Source organism: Trachemys scripta, chromosome 12 (assembly GCF_013100865.1).
Source record: "Trachemys scripta elegans isolate TJP31775 chromosome 12, CAS_Tse_1.0, whole genome shotgun sequence".
In the NCBI taxonomy this organism is placed as follows: domain Eukaryota; kingdom Metazoa; phylum Chordata; order Testudines; family Emydidae; genus Trachemys; species Trachemys scripta.
Window position 1 is genome coordinate 3,685,542 of NC_048309.1, and position 15,549 is coordinate 3,701,090.

Genomic DNA, 15,549 nt, shown 5'->3' on the forward strand with positions numbered 1-15,549 from the left:
TGGGGGCTGCAAGAAGCAGCGACCAGCACATCCCTCGACCCGCGCAGCTTCCCGCAGCCCCCATTGGCCTGGAGCGGCGAACTGCGGCCAGTGGAAGCCGCGATTGGCCGAACCTGTGGACGCAGCAAGTAAACAAACCGGCCTGGCCCACCAGGGTGCTTACCCTGGCGTGCTGCGTGCCAAAGGTTGCTGATTCCTGATCTATACCTATATTATTAAAGTGTTAAACATTTTGTGAGCAGACAAACCCTTACTCTTCTCTTGGTGTCCCCTCCATGTCCTTCTTCTTTCCTATGTTTCATTCTTATGTCACCTTCTAAACTCTCCTGCTCACATGCAGTGGGACTGAAGGATGTAGCAGGACAGTGGAACAGCTGTTCCTGATATAAAGTTACTGCTCTCCGGCTCCTACTTCCATATGTCTGTTGCACAGACATCCTCTTTCTAACAAACCCCTCTCTTTCATACTCACATGTCATAGACTCCTAGAAGTCAGAGAGAGACAGACCAGCTGATTACCTAGCCCACCCCCCGCCCACCCACCAGATTTGATCCCTACAACTTATTGCTATTATTTGCCCAATCAGATATTCAAGCTGTCTGGGAAGTGGTTTCTCCTGTTCCCTTTGGGAGACTCTTCTGTCACTTTGCCAAGATCAGCATGCAGACAGTTAAAGAACTTTCCTGGCAAACTGTGTGTTCCAGCTAGACCATGTTCCTTTTGTGTTCTGCAATCCTTTGTGTCTTTCTACAGTTTTAGTGGAATTTGCTTGGCAGCATACCCAGATGAGGGGGAATAAGCAGCAGGCTGGGGGAAGCAGCAGAAGAGTATGTCATGTGTCTGCACAAGAAGGATGCAAAATTGTCTCTCTGATCATTGCAAGGCCTGCTTTAGATTTCAAGCCTCCCACCTTTTGCATTTGAACAATCCCTGGGATTAGCACCCACATCCTCCCAGGTTGGATTTACAGTCTCTGAGCACAGTGCAGGGGTCAGCAAAGGGAAAAACACACAGCAATTAAGCAGCCCAGACAGGGGCGGCTCCAGGCACCAAGCGCATGCCTGGGGCGGCAAGCCGCAGAAGGCGGCCTGCCGGTCGCTGTGAGGGCGGCAGTGAGGCAGCCTTCGGCGGCATGCCTGCGGGAGGTCTGCCGGTCCCGTGGCTTTGGCAGCAATTCGGCGGTGGGTACGCCGAAGACGCAGGACCGGCGGCCCTCCCGCAGGCATGCCACCAAATCCGCATTACTAGCGGACCTCCCGCAGGCATGCCACCGAAGGCTGCCTCACTGCCGTGCTTGGGGTGGCAAAATACATAGAGCTGCCCCTGTGCCCAGCACAGGGATGGCCCAACAGGGTCTATTTAATGAGCAACATGCATGATGATCCATTATGGCATGCACCAGAGAGGCAATTGGCAGGGTTTTTCTAGTGAAGGGGACAGCGATGCCTCCTAGTGACTACCATGGAATGGCTAGTGGATAGCTTGGGATTCTCTATGCATCTTACATTATAAAGCTATAAAACACTGGGTATTAGAACTGTGTATTACCAGGACATAATTGGTTAAACAACCACAAACAAAGAGTAACTATTAATGGCAAGATGTCAGATTGGAGGGAGGTCTCAAGTGGGGTTCCACAGGGATCTGTTCTGGGTCTGGTGTTGTTTAACATCTTTACTGATGACCTGGATATAGGAATACAGAGCGCACTGATCAAATTTGCAGATGACACAAAGCTAATGGGGGCTGCCAACACTTTGGAGGATAGAGCTAAAATTCAGAGGGATCTTGATAAATTGGAGAACTGGGCTATAGACAATAAAATGAAATTCAATGAAGACAAATGCAAGGTGTTACACTTATGGAAGAAAAATCAAATGCACAAATACAAAATGGGGGATAACTGGCTTGGCAGCAGCACTGCTGGGAAGGATCTGGGAGTTGTGGTGGGTCACAACCTCGACGTGAATCAGCAGTGTGATGCTGTTGTAAAAAAAGCAAATGCAATCTGAGGTTGCATTAACAGAGGCATAGAATGCAAGTCATGGGAGGCGACAGTACCGCTCTACTTGGCACTGGGTAGGCCTCAGCTGGAGTATTGTGTCCAATTTTGGTCACCAATGTATGGAAAGGATGTAGAGAAACTGGAAAGGATCCAGAGGCGAGTGACAAAGATGATCAAAGGGATGGAATCCAGTCCATACGAGCAAACGCTGAAGGAACTTGGTATGTTTAGTTTGGAAAAGAGGAGATTACGGGGGGACACGATCGCGGTCTTCAAATACTTGAAAGGCTGCCATAAAAAGATGGAGAAAAGTTGTCCTGCCCTCTGTGGCAAGAGATCACAAGAGGCAATGGGTTCAAACTACAGCACAGCAGATTTAGATTAAATCTCAGGAAAAGCTGATTGGCGGGTAGTGATCGATCTATCAGGGATCGATTTATCCTGTCTCGTCTAGACGTGATAAATCGATCCCCAAGCGCGCTCCCCGTTGACTCCGGAATTCCACCAGGGCGAGAGGCGGAAGCGGAGTCGACGGGGGAGCTGCGGCCGTCGATCCCGCGCTGTGAGGACCCGAGGTAAATCGATCTAAGATACGTCAACTTCAGCTACGCTATTCACGTAGCTGAAGTTGCGTATCTTAGATCGATCCCCCCTGCTCCAGGGTAGACCAGTCCAAACTCTATGAGCAGTAAGCCAATGGAACAGACGCCTGGGGAGGTTGTGGAAGCTCCTTCACTGGAGATTTTCAAAAGGAGGCTGGATAGCCATCTGTCTTGGATGGTTTAGACACAACAAATTCTGCATCTTGCGGTCCCTTCTAACCCTATGATTCCATGGCCAGTCACCCCTTGGCCCCCAAACTTGTTTGTTGTCCCCCTTTCCCTATCTTCCTTCTCTCTGCATTGTTTTTTTTTTTTTTTTTTAAAGGAATGTAAGCACTTCAGGGAGCGGATCAGGCCTTCCATTATGTTTGGAGAGGGCCTAGCACATTTTGGACTGTACAAAAAAATAAGCAAATTAATAAATAATAATTGTTGTTCTCTTATAGGTGCTGGGACTTGATCTCCCACGTCACCTGTACTAGATGTAGGCTGGTGTCAAATTTCTCTCTCTCTCACTCACTCACACACAAACTCAATTCAGATGAATCGCTCAGTCTTCACAAACTGTCATTGCAGCCAAGGGAATGAACAATGCAGCCAGGAATCTGTAGCGCTCAATCCTAAAGAAGGAATGGGAATCCAGCAATCTGCGGCTCACTTAAATGGTCTCCACTGTGTGATCAAATTTCTGGAGTGAACCCCTTCATACAGGTAGTTCCATTATTCAGTGTCAGGCTTTTTTGGAATATGTATACATCAGTGGTTTTCAGCCTTTTTTCATTTGTAGACCCCTAAAATATTTCACCTTTGGAAATCTTAGACATATTCTGTGGACCCCAGGGGTCTGCGGACCACAGGCTGAAAACCACTGGTATACATGATATTATGATACATCTCCATTAATCAGCTGGGGAAGAATTTACAATTCACCAAACAAAAGGAAGGAAACTGCCCTCTCAGCCACCACTTAGGATATCATGTCCATAGAAGGCAACGCCAAGGCCTCCCCGAGCAGGAATAATTCTAATTCACAGCTGCTTCAGAAAGAACCTGCTTACGATATCCAGGAGACTAAAAGGCCGACACTTCCAAATGTAGTAGTGTAATGAGGTTTATACAAGAAACCTCACATTTTGATATAGCTGTATGCAAATTGGGCCAGCAATTGGGCACCTACTTATTTGTACAGTATGTACTAATTCCCCTTTTGTGCACATAAATGTGGGGGTTTATGGGTATAAAGGGCACATACATATTTTGTGGATACACCCACTGCACCCACATTTTACAGTTTGCTGGTCAGGGCACTGTACCACAGGCTTCTTATTTAAAATAGGATTGTGTGATTATAAGAGCACATTTTTACACATTTTTTAAATAGCTGGGTAGAAGCAGGTGGAGCTCTCCAATTAGTCACCCATTTGCATTTTCCTGCTTCCATTAGATTTTGAAAGAACAACAAAGTCAGCTGAGTTACCATTGATATTATGTATGTGTATAAATTAAGGCAGGAAGGCTTCCAACTGTTCACTTTAAATAGTTTTTATAGATTTAAGAATCAAAAAGCCGATAACCAACACAGAGAGCAGAAAATGCAAACGCAAATAGCAGCTCTTTTGGGACCTCATGCATGAGCCTTACTTTGGGTCTCGGTGAGATTGGAAATGTCATGAAGGTGGCACCCAAGGGTCTTACTCTGACTAAAATGGAAGACGTTATTACAAACAGTAGTTTGTAGATGCCCTTCCAAGGCAGAAATAGCCAACATTTTACTTTTCCTTTAGACAGACAGCTGCAAAACAAGAATATGCAAGAAGTTAATTAAGCCTGGCTATAGATTTCATCACTAAGCAGTAGAATGTTTTTGCTTCACACATATCACTGGGGTGATCCATTGCGAATGGATGAGTTTTGCAAATTAGTAAGTGAACAAACACAACGTAAATTCACAGAAAACATATCACAAAATGAAGAGCCTGATCTCACGAAGTGCAGGGCATCCTTATGTCCTTGCCTTCAGAGAACAATCCCTTCACAGCCTTTTGATGCCACAACCTTACCACAAAAAGTGTGCAGTTGGTCTCTGAGCTCCTGTGGATATAGGCAATTCAGTTATGCTCTGATTCTGCTCCATTCATATCTCATTACATGACTGGCACAACCCTTTGATAAACCCCTTGTACAAACCTGCATGTGCACCGTGCATGCTGCATGAACAAAATGACTCTTTCCCTATTGTATTTTGAGTGAAGTAAACAAGCAGGGAAGAGGAGTTAACTGGATTCTCATTCAAACAGAGCTGCTAAGAAGGTCAGAAGAGCCACCACCTTGCTGTCTCTCAACTGACTCACCCCGGAGCTCCCCCTAGTGTACTTTAGTATGATTGCCGTGTATTCACTTCTGCTCTTTGCCTGCTCTATTAGCTACAACTCTCACACATTTTTAAATATTTCTCTAACAAAGTCAATCCCTGGGGATCCTACTCTAGTCAGCCCCTGCCCCACTTTTAAATAGTAAACGGAGACTAAAATAGATTATCTGGGGAGATACACAACAAATATATAACTGGGATTAATCCAAACAGCTATTGTCCTATCCCAAAGCCTTTGGTATGTATAGGAAATAGTAGAGGTAGCATGTTACAGTGTACAAATATGCTGGACTAGGATGCAGAAGACCATGGTTCTATTCCTAGCTCTGTCACTAACCTTCCGTGTGAGCTTGGGTAAATCACTTTGCCTCCATGTACTTCTATTTCCCTTCAATTTTACTATTCAATTAAATATATAGGTTGTTCTACTGCTCTTATCACCATGGTATCTGAGAGTTATAAGTGCATTAAGCAATATGACTAATGTCTATCATGTGTTTGTTCTCTCATCCTCTCCCTAAGGGCAGAAGTGTGTGCAGGGGAGAGGAGTGTTTTGTTTTGGAATTTATATATACACATATATACATGTTGCTATATGTTTATGTTAGAGAAGGCAGGTCAAAGAAATGCACTTTGCAGTTAGAGCAGATAGGGGTGAGGTTTGTGACAGTCCTTACTTCCTGAGGAAATTCATTCCACAGTCTTGGGCCAGCCACCAAGAAACCTCTGTCTCCTGAACATATGGGCTTCACCCTTTTGTACAGAGTTCATAGTGCTAGAGGAGTGTGGTTGTCACTCATGGTCTTCATCCTTTAGGCTCTTGTAGATATTCAGTGTCCTGAGTCCAGGGCGTCTTGAAGATAAGGACCACAGAATTTGGGAAGCCAGTGTAGGATGTGAAGGGCAGATGTGACATGCTCAAGGTAGCCAGTGTTGCCAAGGAGAAATGCTGCAGCATTCTATACCAGCTGGAGTTTCCCAAGCTCTGCAGACTTCATACCTAGGTATACAGCATTGCTGTAGTCCAGCCAAGAGGTGACAAAGGCACGAATAACTGAGATTAGCATATCATCTGCCCGGATGGGACAGACTCTCTTAGCCCACTGGAAATGACAGAAAGCATTACTTGCAGATGCTGCTATGTCAGCAAGCAATCCAGGAGCACTCCTAAACTACAGAAAGCGAGATTATTACATGGGGGGGGGGTCGCGAGCTGTCAGGCTCCACCCCGAACCGCGCTTGCCTCCAGCATTTATAATGGTGTTAAATATATAAAAAAGTGTTGTTAGTGTATAAGGGGGGGTTGCACTCAGAGGCTTGCTATGTGAAAGGGGTCACCAGTCCAAAAGTCCGAGAACCCCTGAGCTAGTGGCTGCATGTAGACACCCTTTGTGTGTCTAATCTATTTAGATTGTAAACTCTTTGGGGCAGGGTCTCTCTCAATATAAATTTGTCCAGCACCCAGCACAGGGGCCTAAGCTCAGCTGGGGCTTCTAAGTGCTACTGTAATATAACTAATATACTATTTATCCTCGGACCATCCTACTGTGCAGTGGTTCAGGATAAATCTGTTCCTTTCTGGTAAATCTGAAAATGGAATTGTCCCATTTCCATTGACATTCAGTTATTTAGCTGCTAGGAAGGCCCTTCCTTTTTCTCAGAGCTCCGCAGTGCTCTCTGCTAAATCCTCAGCTGGTAATTGAAGATTTCCACTGGTTTTCCCACAGGCATTGGAGATGGACTCCACTCTTGTCACTTCCTTCTTTATTCTGTTGTAGTCTACGTAGGTTCTTATATTGTGCTCATCACCATAGTATCTGAGCACCTTCCAAAAGTGCATCTTTCACATGTTTGGTCTCTCATCCTCTCCCCAGGGAGAGAATCGCATGCACTGGAGGGTCTTGTTTTGGTAGGGTCTTTTGGGTGTCTTTGTTTTTTATAAATACACGTGTTGCTAGGTATTTATGGTAAAAAAAAAAGTTACATTATGATACACATGGTGTAGTTACGATGCCTCTAGAAATTACCAACGCTTACTATTGGAGGGGAATCTCCTTATGATTCCTTTATTTTCTCCCCCATTTGTTTCTTTTCCATTTTAAACTTGGACTCGCTATATTAGTGGCCCTCCTTCCCATTGAAGCACACCCTTATTACAGCAGTTGGGGGATAAAAGAGGGGCAAAGTAGCAGAGATCAACTCAATTCCACCTATTGAGCAACCAGAGGTTCTAGTGATGGGTTCAGGGGTGGGGGTGGAATAGAGACAATGTTCCTTCTCCCTTCCAGTAGCCAGAGGGGAGATGCTTCAAATTTATAAAACTCCTATTTGCTGGAGGCTGATACAAATGACAGAGCCACCAAGAAGAATCCAAGGACAGTATTTTGGTGGGTATCTCAACACCTTCTTCTTGGCTAAAAGATGGGAGATTAGAGGGGACTGGATTTCCTTGTAGGTGTTGCATCTGAACAATGGGGTGCCCCATCTTTCATAAATTAGTCAGTTTAGTTCTCTGGCTATTGGGGTATCTGGTAAAATCAGACTGTAACCCTTAAAGACAGGGACTGCCTTTTTGTTATCCAGCAAAACGGGACTGGGGTCTCTGGGCACTACGTCAATACAAGTTAAATAAATAATAGTAATAAGTAAATGTTATAGGCCTACGTAATAAATCTAAGTCATGTGAATTCAGGCAGTTAATAAATGGATGAAATAGAGATTGAATATTTATGGTATAACTGATAACAAGGTCAAAGCAAGGTTATTACAAGAAATTGACTTGACTTTGCAAAGAACAGTGGATATTCACTAGCAGGGCTAGTGAAAATGGTGTTTTCCAAAGAGAGTGTTGACAAACAGTGAAAGAACAAAAGTGCTTCCAGTTAAAAATGCAGACCAATGCATAAACACAGAACAAACAAGGGTCAACAACCTGCAGAGACCAGGAACCAGCTGCCCAGGCTGTGAAAACTGACATAGCTCCATTTTAGACAATGGAACTGCACTGGGTTACACCACCTGAGGATCCGACCCCAGATCTGTTTGACAGAAAGGTGTACAGCACAAAGAGTGCAGTGTCATGAATGCAAGAAAAGCAACCATTCTGCAGAAATGTGCTGCTTTCCGCACAGACTATAAGGAAATCCAGAATGCAAAAATACATTCATGTATATAAACACAAGGAGGAAGCTTTGATGGAGATGATGATGATGCAGAAACAGAGTTTGTTGTTGGGTCTCTCAAGACATTTATAAAACAAGGTTCTACAACAAATTGACAATGATCTTGGAAATCAAAAAGTTGATTTTAAAATCGATACTGGGACATGATGTCATAATATCACAAATCATGAGATCAGAAATGTTAACTATAATGCACAACGCCAATCTGGGCATTGAGAAGTGTAAGAATAGAATCTGAGATATCCTTTTCTGTAGAGGTTTGAATACTGTCATATAAGATAATGGTAAGATCTTCGGCTGCCAATCTTGCTCCTTTGCATTGCTTCTGTGGCACCTATGCCAGAAAACAGCCTTAATAGGGAAGCTGGGGATTCCCCGTGCATAGGGAAATTCACAAATCGCAAGGCTTCCCCAGCCACACCCAGAATTTAAACACAACTGGTTTAAAACTACCTTCACTTCCCTCTCCTCCCCTCCTCAGGTGCCCCAAGCATAGTCTGGCACACCTGCAGCTCTGGCCCAAAACATTGTGAAATCCACAGGAAACAGAATGCAAAAGAACTAGTGAAACCACTTGAGATTCCTGATCAGCTCATAGGCCAAGGCTGACACAGATCTATTTGAATTAAACAGGAAAGATTATCTGTATTAATGGACTACTACTACATCTTGTTCTAAAGTGAGCTGCTGCACAACACAACAAGTAGCAATGCAACAACACCTGGTAAATTGCAGTTTGCTCACCTTGAGATTTCAGATGAGGTAATAAGACAATGATCCACAGGCCATATCTCTTTCATATATGAATTCAGGTACTCCACACCAAACCCTTATTATGCACAGCTAAGTGGGTAGCAGAAAAAAAACAGTGAAAATAGCAAATAAAAGCCCTGGTGAATGCAAGGGATCCATATTTAGTATTGTTAGAATAGTGCAATACAACTTGCAATGCCTTATTAGGATCATGAGCCCAAGAGGGCCTATAATGTGTATGTCTTAACCGGTCCTGAGAAGGAACCGTTTTGAGAACAAGAAATGGTCATGTAATAACAAAAAAAATTGAGGTTTAAGGGCAGTAGTCATGATAGATGTCCAATAAGAGGCAGAAAGATCCTTTCACCTGCTGGGGTTTGGGGTTGCTTCTCCTGATGTTTTCATGTGTGTGTTATTACTTGGCTGCATGAGTAGTGTGTTATTTTTAGATAGCATGATGTTTTGTTTTATTTGTGTTTGACTTTCAAAAAGAAAAAGGGAGATGTAATAGTGTCCGAAGGTACTGAACCCTGCCATGTGACAAAGGTATTCATTAGCCTTTTGTAACCCTTCAGGAGACTGGCCAAGCCATAAAGATCAGTCTCTTCCCAGCACTCCTTGTTTGAGTATTTAGAAGATCTTCAATTACATTTTTGTAGAGCGGGTTTTGCTAATATGTGGCCAGAGTCTGACAGGTTGAGGTTCCCAAGGCAATACAACTCTGCACCACCCCTAATGCAGGGATGTGTCTATCAGGCACAAGAAAGCCCATGCAGTTGAAGTAATTTATTCAATGCACTGGAAACACGGATTTCATATGGTAATAGCCATATACTTCTGAGACTGCATCTGCCTGTCAGGAGCCTATTTAAGATCTCTGGGGAAGTCTGAAGAGTGCCACCCAGGAGGCGAGCTAAAGACTCCTGCATACTAACCATGATTCAGGAAGCAGGAAAGAGAGATGAAAATTACCCATCCCCCAGCAGAGACATAATGCAAAACAGAACTGTCATGGGAGTTGGTGAGAGACAGAGGAGGAGGCAGAGACAGAAAGAAAAAGAATATGAGAGACAGAGACAGAGCTTGTGGGGCCACAAGTAAGAACTTGGGCCCCATTCAGTCACTTACTTTGGGCTTAAGGCCTTCCTCTCCATTTCTACTTCTAGGGGTGTAGCATGGATCAGAATATTATTTACCTCCCCCCCCCCAACCCATCGGGTTCTAGTGCCAAAAGTAGGACACGGACAATGCCTTTCTGTGGGTTCACAGGGACCACTGTAGTTGATTGAAGACATCCCTTGAGAGAGCAAGAAGTACAATGCCATTTGGATGAAAGGCAGGAGATGTATAATAGTGAAGGACAGTCTGGACTCAGGGTAGGAGAGTAGTTTGGGCCATCTGGATTACCTCTTTTTGTTCTGAGTGACGTGAGAGAGAGAGCAGCAGAACTCAGGCTCCAGTGCAGGAACACCTAAGCCCTCCCAATAAAAGAATTAGCTTGTGCCTATCTCTCAGTGAGGCCATGGAAGGAGAAGGACCAGAGCGCTGAGGCCCAGGTCTGGTGGACTAAGTGGGTTGGATGCAGCAGCTGAGTCAATGAGAAACCACAAATCTACTTAGTGAAGGGGAAGTGAAGAGGAAAAGAGGCTATTTGGGGGTAGGGTGCTTGAGAAAGGAAAATCAGGGTGTCCAAGTGGGGGCAGGTGACCCAAGGTTTTGGTGGCTATGGGACTTATTTAGGACTAGATTCTCAGCTGTAGCTGAGATGGGGAGCCACCCAGGAGCCTAGAGAGGAAAGATACTCCAGTGGGTAGGTTGCTGGCCTGAGATGGGGGAGACCTTGGGTCATGTCCTGCTCTAGCACAGACTCCCTGTATGACCTTGAGCAAGTCACTTAGTCTCTCTGGACCTTGGTTCCCTATCTGTACAATGGGGATGATAGCACTGACTGACCACAGAGGGTTGTAGTCAGGATAAGAAAATTAAAGACAGCCAGGTGCTCAGATATTAGGGTAATGGAGGCCATATTTAAGGTGGACAGGGGACTGCTCTGAAGTATGCCAGCTGATAATGGACTCTAAGGAACTGTTACCCAGCTGGGAAATGCTGCAGTGCACCAGAAGAGGCGTGTAAGAGCTGGCTTTTTTTAGCCCTTTTGCACTCCCAGATTCATCTGAAGATGTGGTCCTAAATTTAATCCTGCATTAGATGAGACTCTTTACGGAAACCTTGCCATTAACCTAAAAGAATGAGGCATGATATCATAAAGGGCGGGAGAAGATCAAAGGGCAGAACTCAGCAAGGTATGGAGTTTCCAATGAACTTCAGTAGAACTGGGAGACAAACTGTTGGAGGCTTGCTGAGCTTCACCAAATTCCCATAACACCTTTTCAGACTGACTGGATCTCTTGAGTTTCACCCAAGAGTTAGACTCAACAGCCCTGAGACACAGTTCACTCCTGGATGGTTCATAGTTGTCTCTTGTGTCTGAGAAGAAAGTGGGGGGTTGGACACTTGTGAACATCCTGGCTGGGATTGTGCACAACTGGTGTTTACAGAGCACTTTGGGTTGTTCTGGATACAGTAAGTGTGGAGCAGGTAAGTCCAAAACCTTTCATTTTCCCTACAGCCTTCCTTCTTTGCCCTTCCCCATCTATCTGCCAATTTCGAACTAACTCATCTACCTCTCCCATGTCCAGGGAGGTGAGTAAGGAGGAATGGGCATTCCACACTAGAGGCAGTAACCAGAAAAGGATTTCTAAACTTCATGGAATGCAGCTTGGTTTCCAGGGCTTTGGAGTGGAGCCCGGAGCATCTCCAGAGCAGTGGAGCTGCAGGTTTTTGCCTGGAGCTAGAGCGGAGCCGGAGCACAGCTCCAAAGCCCTGTAATCAGGGTTTTCTGGGCCTACCCAGAGCACGAAGGCAAACCTTCTGTGTCTCTTGCTCCCTATCTCCAAAATGACCATGCCCAAATGCCACTGCCTACACCAGTGCTACACCATTCCCATATTTACTCCTCAGAAGGAGAGTTCACAGAAACTTCCCCAAGGCCATGATGCCACTGAGTCCCCACTTTTCCTTTCCAGAAGGTGAGTTTATCACTTAATTAAAACAATACATTCATCAAATCTGTACCAGCACTTAGATATCTCAGAGAAGGTTCCTTAGAAATATCTGAGGGATTTCAGAAGCACTGCAATATGCCATCAATGGAGACCTGGTTTATAGACTAAGAAATAACAAATATTTTCAAATGATTTGGAATCCCTGGTTGGATACGGTGGCTTAAAAAGACTATTCCTTTAATTGTACTCCCTCGGTTTGTAAAACTGAAGTCCTGCTAGATGTAACAGGAACCTCGAAGATAAGCCTTGTACACTCAGTTCATTAAAGAAATGTTTAAAGGAACTAAAGAGATACCTTGGAGATGCATAGACAGGATGGATAGGGATGAATCTGATTGGGGCCTCTGTGTGCTATTGCAACATTAATATTAAAAAATAATAGATATATGCCAGTGGTACAGAGTGTCCACTAATAGAGTCCAGAAGAAGAGATCATGGGGACCCACCAGGGCCATATAAAGCCATATGATGCCAATATCCATCTAGCGAGGAGAAACCTCTGGGATTTTCCAGGACCACTCAGTGCCACGTGGTGTCCACTTGTGCATACCAAAATGAGAGACGCCAGTGATTCAGCCTGGCTCTACCACACCATATGCACTCATCTATCAGAAAAGAAGAATCCACAATACTGCACCATTTCATAAACCCTAGGAGAGGTCACAAGTATTCCTTTGCCTGTTCATATGCCCAAACAAGGCTTTCAGTGATGGATGAGTAGACACAGCTGTGCGGCCTGGACTCTTCTTTAGGGGTACACAAAAAGGTGTAGTTTAGTCCTAGTGACTCTCTAAGGATTCACCAGAGCATGTGTGAGGGCTCCACCTCTGTCAGCATAGCATGGCCACCACTGCAGCTGAGCCTGCACTGAGCATGTGCTGCTGCTTCTGCTTTATCCCTGAAGTTGACAGTCGTGGCAAGAAGAAAGTGCCTAGAGAGGCTGGTGAGAAATTGAAACAAACTGGTGAAGCAGGGCATGCAGGACTGGTTTCCTTTTCATCTGAGGGATTTGTTTATTTCAACAGACCCAAGGAAATCTTCCCTAGGGATACAAGCCCTTGGGCGTTGGTTGCAAACCATTACAGCTGCTCTCTCTCCAGCACTGATTTGTTTTTGCTCAGGATAAAGAGAGAAGTAAAGCAGAAACAATCAAGGGAAAAGACCTCTCTCTTTCATTTACAAAATCCACCTTTGCAGCCTTCATCCTATTCCTATTGTAAGCGCAACACTGAACAGAGAGCTGACCCCTGCAAAGTCCACTGGATGAGACTCAGCCCTGCTCCTTGTCATATACCAACAGTTTCCATTTTCTCTCTTCTCCTTCGGCTATAATACTGCTGTCTCTTGATTCCTCTGCTCTGGTACTTATGCATGTCACACCCACCATCTCATTTGTGTCAGGTTCAATGCAATCTCGGTTTAGATTGCTGAGCTCTCTGCAATTCAAATTAGACCAGAACCAATTCTGTAATAAAGCAAGATGGATGGGTGGGGCTTTCAGAATAAACACTAGCACACATTCAATGACACAGGCATAGGGGTGCTCTCTCTCTCTCCCTCACACATCCTCTCCCATGCCTGCAGATTTTCTAGCATAAGGGCAAACATTTTTAACAATGGCTAGTTTTGGTTTTCTAATCATATACAAAGCCTGCATTGGGTTAGCTGCATCCCTACACACATCCCCCAACGTCCCCTCCCAGCCCTCTTCTCCTTCCCCCCTCCCGGCTTTAGTGGTCGTTTTAAAAGGAAAAAAGAACAGAAAATGCACTGCAGGGAGCACAGGGGGAAGCTAATGAATGCACCAAGAAAGGCTGCTCTGTCTTCCTTTCAGCAAGTCCCCTGGATGGGAGAGGGTCTGGAATAGAAACATCTTATCCTTTCCTTCTCCATTCCAACCCTTTATGATTATTTTGCCTTCCCCATCTTTCATAAAGCCCCCTCTTTCTAATGCAGCACAGAAAGGAATCAGGGCTCTTTCAAGAAAGGGATTTTTTTTTTTTTTTGGAAGACTCTCAACAAGCATCCATTGTTCAGGTGTAAATCAGCACCTTTATTTTCTTCCTCGCTGAGCTCCAGTTCCATCTACGTGAACCCCTCCCTCATCCCCCACCTGCGCAGCTCCCCAGCAAGGTGCCGCAAGACCCATCTCTAGGAACCAGTTTCAGAGAAAGGGTGCAGCATTCTCGCCGCAGCCTGACATGCTGCAGGCTAATCTGAATGTCAAAGCCAGATAGTGCCTAACCTGGGAAAACAAGAGGCAGGAATGCTATTATTCCCAGTATTACTGCAGGAAGGAGGAAGAGCTTCCCTTGGAGCATTGGATTTCGCTCAGCACCATCAGAGGACCACTCCCCGATAGCACTTTATAATGAAGCAATGCATCCTGATGGATGCAAGGCTCTGGGAATGCACAGAAAGCTAGCTCGGTTTTTGTAAGCATAATTTTCAATTGTTTGCTTATGTCTCTTTCCTTGACCCACTTGTACAGTGCCTGGTCTTTACCCATGTAAAAATGCAATTCCCAGCCCCTCCCCATCCCTTCTTCCAAAAATGAACAGACGGGTTTTTTTAAATTACCGTGTGACGTGACCACAAAATATTATTTGACAGGCAATATTATTTGATATGCACTAAGCATATCTCACGTGTCACATTTTAAGGTCAAGAATTTTTTAAGTAGGCAGGTTTAACAACGGTGGATACAGGTGAAAAAAAAATCCCCCCCCCCAGCTTTCATACATCAAATGGGGGGGAAAAGACAATGCTGCCAAACCAGCTGTCTGTCCCTCAGAGAACCCTCCCAGCATGAAAGCAAAATCCGCCCTGGAAACAAACAATAATGATGTTTTAAAAGATTGACTTAAAAAAAAATCCATGCTGGTCCTACCTGACACAGTACTGGCCATGGTGGCAAGGTGGGGAGCAGAGTAGATGCTGTAGGGGAGATGCAGCAGTAGGGAGGAGTGAAAACGCCTTGCTGGCTTTCCGCTGAAGTGCTGCAATGCTGTGGAAGAGAGGAAGAACTGACTCAGCTGTAGGGGGCTGCAGCCATCTGAAGGGAGGAGAGAGAGAGACTGAAAGAAGTGGGTGGAAAGAAAGAGACGGGGGTCCCAGTTCAGAATATTAATTAGCGAATCTGGCCTTCTTTCCTGGGTGGCTTTGATGTCAGATTCGTTGAGGGGGGAGAGCAAGAAGCTACATCCAATCTTGGGCTCTATCGAAAGAGATTTTTCTCTCTTTCTCCTTCCCTCCCTTGTCTGCTGTAGATGGACTAGCCTGGCACTTTCTCTCTCTCTCTCTCTCTCTCTTTTTTTGGTGTGTCAATTGAAAGCTAAAGTATGCAGATTCATGTAATTTATTTTTTCTTTTAAAAAGGAAAAACTCTCTCAAAGCCAGCAACCACTTGAGGGGCCATGGCTGGCATCCAGGAGAACCAGCAAAAAAAACACCAGCTGCTTGACACAGACAGTGAAGGGGAAGAGTGACCTGAGAAAAATGGGAATCTGT

At 44.9% G+C, this 15,549-nt stretch overlaps 1 protein-coding gene across 1 annotated transcript in view; it reads right to left on the minus strand.

Moving 5' to 3' along the window:
- STMN3 (stathmin 3) overlaps positions 1-15,324 on the minus strand; it is a 33,411-nt gene extending 18,087 nt beyond the window's left edge. The window contains exon 1 of the mRNA XM_034786860.1: positions 14,930-15,324. Within this exon, the coding sequence (XP_034642751.1) occupies positions 14,930-14,948 (19 nt within the window). The 5' untranslated portion in view covers positions 14,949-15,324. The remainder of the gene's footprint in view (positions 1-14,929) is intronic.
- Positions 15,325-15,549: the final 225 nt, after the last annotated feature.